Source organism: Ruditapes philippinarum, unplaced genomic scaffold (assembly GCF_026571515.1).
Source record: "Ruditapes philippinarum isolate M1 unplaced genomic scaffold, ASM2657151v2 ctg26757_1_1_1_1, whole genome shotgun sequence".
Classification (NCBI taxonomy): Eukaryota; Metazoa; Mollusca; class Bivalvia; order Venerida; family Veneridae; genus Ruditapes; species Ruditapes philippinarum.
Window position 1 is genome coordinate 1 of NW_026860539.1, and position 6675 is coordinate 6675.

The 6675-nt window shown below is 33.8% G+C and overlaps 1 protein-coding gene across 1 annotated transcript; it reads left to right on the forward strand.

Moving 5' to 3' along the window:
- Positions 1 to 5370: 5370 nt before the first annotated feature.
- Positions 5371 to 6675, forward strand: LOC132760514 (uncharacterized; the record flags this gene model as incomplete). Its single annotated transcript, XM_060752502.1, is given in 1 exon segment — positions 5371 to 6675. A coding segment is annotated over 1 exon segment (1305 nt), but the record flags the coding sequence as incomplete, so codon positions are not given.

Genomic DNA, 6675 nt, shown 5'->3' on the forward strand with positions numbered 1-6675 from the left:
TGAACTTGAAATATAAGGAGGTTAAGAAGTACTAATGAGTGTAATCAAAATATTATAATTGAACAGTGATTTATGTATTGTCTAGTCGGACTGAGTGCACGTACTGGCTTAACTTGCTTTACTTTAGTGGTATAGGCAGGTCATTATTGCTTCTAGTAGAAGTTCAAAGTTAACCTTTAAACGCATAAGCATATTGTGCAAAATTGCCGTTTTCATTGAAAAGCCTCTTGTTACAAGTTCAAAGTAAAATAAATACTATATATTTGTGTGTGTTTTTTTATAATTTATGCCTGTGTATCATGTGTATCATACGTGTAAGTAGATAAACGATTAATATGAACACAATAATACAACTTTAATCATATTGGGCTGTGGTAACATTGTAAAATTTAAGACAGTCTGCCAAAATCATTGACTACTTGTCCCAGCTTATTTTCTTGTTAAAATTCGAGCCTATTTAAAATGAAGAATGGAAGTAACAATGGAATCTTACTGTTACCTTTGAATGACCGTGACATACTCGAGCATTGCCTCTATCACCGGTAATATCGATTTTAATCAATTTTCGAGTACCCTATATTTCGGATGACTGAGTTAAAGAAAATATCTATGTTATTTTCAATGATTTTATCTTTCATTTTTCTTTCATCTCATGTATTCAAATCTTATTATATAGAGGATATGTGTTTAGTTCAGTGTAAGATCGGAATATATTTCACCGCGTGAGCACCAAAAGGTATATTTCACAAGGTGAAATATATTTCGATCTTACACTAAACTAAACAAATTTTCTTTTTATTATATGCAAAGAAACGTTTTAAAAAGACATTCAACCTAATACTGAATGAAAAGCGCGCCAAATAATAAAACAACGTGACGTCATTGACGACGTCACGTCATTCAGTTGGTACCCAGTACTGTGCACGCTCGTATTTCACTGAAACAACGTAAGAAAAATTCGATTGTTCGCCAAGAAACAAACGCAAATTCGATTGTGTAGAAAGCTGCACACTTTTAAAGAATTTTATCTGCTAAACCTTTACCAATGTTGTGTCGCTTTCAAGTAATTAAAAGATAAGATCAAAATTTATAGATATTTAATTTCCAGGTTGGGTTAACCCTAAATCCATTGGATCAATAAAAGAACGTTTGTTTTATATTTAGTTTATAAACTTTGTTGCCATTTTGATTTGGTCTAAAGTAAGTACAACTTTTATGTCAACAACGAAATTTATTTTTGCTTATTGCACCCTAAATGAATTAAAGATAAAAATAGACTATAAAATAACTTTTGCCATATTTTGCGTACATCTTTAATCATATTAATATCCTAAATTCAGTTTTTTATATCTACTTAACAAAGCTTATTGACTTGTTTAAATGTGGTCATTACGACAATGCGTTACCTGATTTCTATTAAAATTCAGGATGATATTATATCATGTTTGGAATGAATGACAAGCTGTAATGAAATTTAATTTTATAACCTACAATCAGTTGCCTCCTCAATTATTGTATCACCGAACTAACCGCACTGAAATCAATGTTCAAGTATCCTTTACTACACATGACTAATTTTACTATATATCTTAACAATTTCAATTATGCTATCTATAATTATATCTTTCACCGTTAATGTATACGATCCTTTCATTGACCGTCAACAAAGAGAATAAATACTATACCTTGAGCCGTATATAACACTGTTTCATAGCCGAAATTATACCAAAGCACGTGGTAAGTTTACATCGCCGAGCTTTGTTAATCACTGTTCTTAATCATAAGCATTGTTGTTACAGATGACATTTAATTGACATATACGTTTTAAGGTTGATTTCAAATCAGTTGCAAATATAAAGAAAGTTGTATTACATTTCTTATTTGTAATGCAAGTTATTAGATAAAAACAAATTTGGATGGAGAGCTGTGATTAAACTAATTAAATTCAATATATTGCTGTGATTTTAATTTCATTTACCACATAAACTCAAGTGCAGATGTGTAATAAATTCGTTTTATGTATAAAAACCCGACATATCAATGATAATAGATCAAACTAGAGTTTCGCATAATAATATTTCATTCAACTCGTTTTATAAATTTAGCTGTTACAATTTCCTTTATTTAATGAACGACAAATTAATGGATTACCGTTATCAGATTTATATTCATTAAGACTGTTGACTTTTGAAAGTGCCGAAAGTTCAATCATGGCGTTATTTAATTGTTTACTAACACCTGGATCTTTCAACGATGCATTACAGAAAGTCAGCGTGGTGTGTTTGCTATTGTGATACTATTGCTCTTAAATATAAAACAGTTAAAAGTAACCGTATTAATGATACAAAGTATAAAACCGTCTAAGAAGTATTATAGCAGATTTTGGCAGTTAATTTAGCAATTTCGAGATTTGAGAGCACACACATACTTTTTTTCTTCATCATTCATATTAATAAAAGCAGCACTGATATCCTTGCCTTCTAAGAAGTTGGTAAGCAGGACATAGTGTTAACACATGCATTTCTGTTTCAACATTTTGTTTACAAATTGGACTGATCCTGATACTAACATCTAAATCATCTAAATATCTTCCTGTTTTCAGACGGAGGTGTGCAACTCCACGTCTAAATTTTGCTAATACTGACCGATGCTTTGTAGGCATTAGTAGTAATGGAAATAACGGGTGAGCAATATACTTCTGGAGTAACTCGAAAAGAGCAAATAATAGGAGAAAATTGTGTGATAATTGAACTGATTGAGGGTATTGTGAAGATCAATTAAACTTGAAAACTGCCAATAATTGCCGATACCTACTTATCGATTATACCATAATGGCCATTGTTAAAAACATTTATCTACAACATAATTATTTTTCTTTTAACCGACCCTTTTGTGGTAGTAAGTAACCCGTCAAATGTTTATTTCAGTTGCCTTAAGTAGGTTTGGACAGTTTAGTTGCATTATATCTCAAAGATAGTGTTTATTTTCGAATATAGAAACAAAAACAAAGTGCATACAGAAACAAAAAACAAAACAAGACATTACTTGAAGAATGAATTCGATAGAAATATCCGAAAACAACGTTAGCGATAACTTGTTAGCAGGAGATAATTCGTCTTCTGCTAGCAGTAGTAAGTCTTACCAAGATAACCCTAAGAGTGAAAACTTAAATGTCAACAGGGAAGAAAACAGGAATCTAAACTTATGCATGAATCACAGTCCGAAAAACCAAGCACTGTTTTTTGCACAGATTATCTTAATATACATTATTATTAGAGTTTCCTTGTCGCAGCTAATATTGCAGTCAACAGAAAAGGAGTTGTGGCTTGTTCTATTAAGTACATCGATAGGATATATTCTTCCCTCTCCTCGGCTGAAGTATCTTAAACAATCGCTGTTTGAAGACAACGCACTGAACTCTACACAGCCGTCGTCAAAGAACTCATCTTCGTTAGCGCTAAATATAGCCAACAGTGATTCTCACGAAAGATACAAATTACGCGATAGATCTAGCTACTTACAAGTTTAAGGAATACCTGTAATTAAATTTCCGTCAAAATCATGAGAACAGAAAATACAGAACAGTATCTGAAAATAATATATTCTGACCCTAGTCATCCAGCCAGCTTCACAGCGCCAGCCTAGTTAAAAAGATTGTTGACCGGGAAGGAGAAAAAACAAGTAACCAATAAGCAAATAAGGACATTTTTACAAAAGCAAGACACTTACACTGTTAATAGGCAAACGAAGCATCGCTACAAAAGAAATCGTATTATCACTCGTGGAATATTAGATTTGATAGAAATCGATCTAACGGACATGTCAAGATAAGCAAAGTACAACGACAACGTAAATTTTCTGTTGACAGCAATAGATGTATTTACCCGCATGGCTTACGTTAGAGCATTGAAAAACAAGAAAGCCGAAACTGTATTGTCCGCATTTAAAGACATATTGAAAGAGTCCGGAAAGGTAAGGGTCGTCAGGTCAGATTTCGGTTCAGAATTCAAAAATCACAAAATGATAAAGTTTTTGAAAGAAACTAATATCAAACAAAGCTTTGCCTCATCGCCTATTAAAGCGGCATACGTTGAGCGGTTAAACCTTACATTAAAACGTTCTATATATAGTTATCTTTATCACAACAACACTTTCCGTTATATAGAAAATTTACAAGATTTAGTTCGGGCATATAACCATCGGCCACATCGGTCTTTAGGTAACGATATAAGCCCCGTACAGGTGAATAAAACAAACGAATCTTTTTTGTTTAACGAAATGTATATTAATCGACCATATGCAGAACCAAAACCTCGAGTTACTAAGAAATTTAAGTATGAGAATTTCCCAAGGCTTCTGAATATTACCAAATATAAGTACAAGCCTGGACAATTAGTGCGTGTGAGCTATGTCCGGCGAACCTTTGAACGTAGCTTTTATCAAAAGTTTTCACAGGAGATATTTGAGATTGCCGCCCGGTACAGGAAAGACAATTTACCACTGTATATACTGAAAGATATGAATGGAAAAATTATATCTGGTAGATGGTATGAGCCAGAATTGCAAGCTGTAATAAAATCAGAGAAAGATTTACATAAGATTGAAAAAATAAGAAAGCATAGGGGCAAAGGGCGAAATCATCAGGTGTTAGTTCGCTGGAGCGGATATGGCGCGGAATTTGACAGCTGGCTCCCATATTCATCCGTTAAAAATATATAAAGAGTTTGCAAATGATTTCTGTTAAAAATCGCCGATAATATGTTGATAATTAGATGCTAAATGGTCAGTCACGTGATCTAATGATTCATTTAAATATAACCCATGGTAGTTTTTCGTTGCAAAATGATCATACTTTTGAACATAGTAACTACAGTGTTAAAATATGAGTGCTGAAAAAGGTAGCTTTATGCAATCAAATATTTACGTACCAGATTACAATCTCTGGACAAAATTCTTTGAGAGCCGACAAACTCACGAACCGAAAGTTGGATTTCAAACTAAAGAAGACGCATTAAAAGATATAGATCAATTTCAACAGCTAGCTGGGAGACAAACTGAGCAAGTAACTTCGGTCGAAAAGCAGAGTGAAAATACACCAAAGATTGTCAAAATAATAACACCAACGGAACAAACATTTCAACAAGCAAAAAGTGATATGAAAAAAAAGAACAATAATACAGATAGTGGCAAAAAAGCGTCATAAAGAAGTCATATAAGATTGCGAAATCTAGGCACCAAAGGAGTGGACAGAAAAAAAGTAAGAAAAGGGATATATTCAATCGTGATAAGTTACGTGACATTTTTAGCACAAACGTGAAAAGGAAATTGAAGTTTGATTAGTTCTTTGGATTATACACAAACTTCGTGAGTATGTCTGTATTTACGCCACATAGTAAGAGCGATGTAGGACCAATACAGTTAGATTTGTTTACATGTCCACCTACTCAAGTTGCATGCTTGAAACAGTATTATGAAGTGATACGTCCTATAAGCCAGTTCCAGGGATATGGTCCAATACAATTCCAAACTTCTTTGCAGGGGGATTTTTACACTGATCTGTCAAAATCTAAGCTGTTTCTAAAATGTCGTCTGCTTAAACCTGACGGGAGCTCCTTTTCAAACGAAGATAGCGTGACACCAGTTAATTTATTTCTTCATGCACTATTTTCTGAGGTTAATGTCAGAATGAACGACACCCTTGTGGCTTCATCCGGGAACATGTATGCTTATACGTCTTATTTTCAAACTCTGTTGCGGAGTAGTGCCGAAGAAAAGAAAAATGTATTAACCGAACAACTTTATATGGCAGATACACCCGGCTGGATGGATTCAACTGATTATAAGGGAGGCAACTTCGGTCTATTCCAACGACACACGATTGCAAAAGGCTCTAAATTATTTGAAATTGCTGGACCGATTTTAAGTGAATGTTTAATGTTTGATAGATACCTATTGAACGGTGTTAAACTTGATATAACTTTAAAACGAAGTTCACCTAAGTTTTGCCTAATGAGTGATGAAGATATGCCACTTACGTCAGACTATAAAATTGTTATTGAAGATGCATTTTTAAGATTGTACAAACTAAAAATAAACCCTGGCGTGCTAGTCGCTTATAATCATATGCTAAAGAAAGGTCACAATGCTATGTATCCATATATAAAGAGACATGTAAAATCATGCACCGTGCCTCCAAATCAAACTCTTTTTACTTGGGGTAATCTTAATGAATTTCCTTTACCGAAGTTAGTTGCAATTGCTTTTTGTCAATCAGAAGCTGTAGCAGGTAGCTATAAGAAAAATCCTTGGAATTTTATCAATTGTGATGTGAAACAGCTGTCCCTAAGCGTGAACGGAGTAAGTTGGCCTAAAGATCCCATTCAAGTTGATTACAGTATGGACGACGGAGGAGCTCAAATCTTACAAGTCTTTGACGGCTTTTATGACAAGACAAACAAAATCAATGCCGGTTTAAGCCGAGGAGATGTTGCCAAAGGATTTGCCGTGTACCTTTTTCATCTAGATCCGGATTATAGTGAAAATGCAGAATTTCCCCTGGTAAAATCAGGCGAGATGTCTATAAATGTCAGATTTGGGACCCCTTTAAACCAAGGTGTCTGTTGCCTATTTTACACAGAGAAAATGGGTCTTATAGAATTCGACGAAATGAGAAGT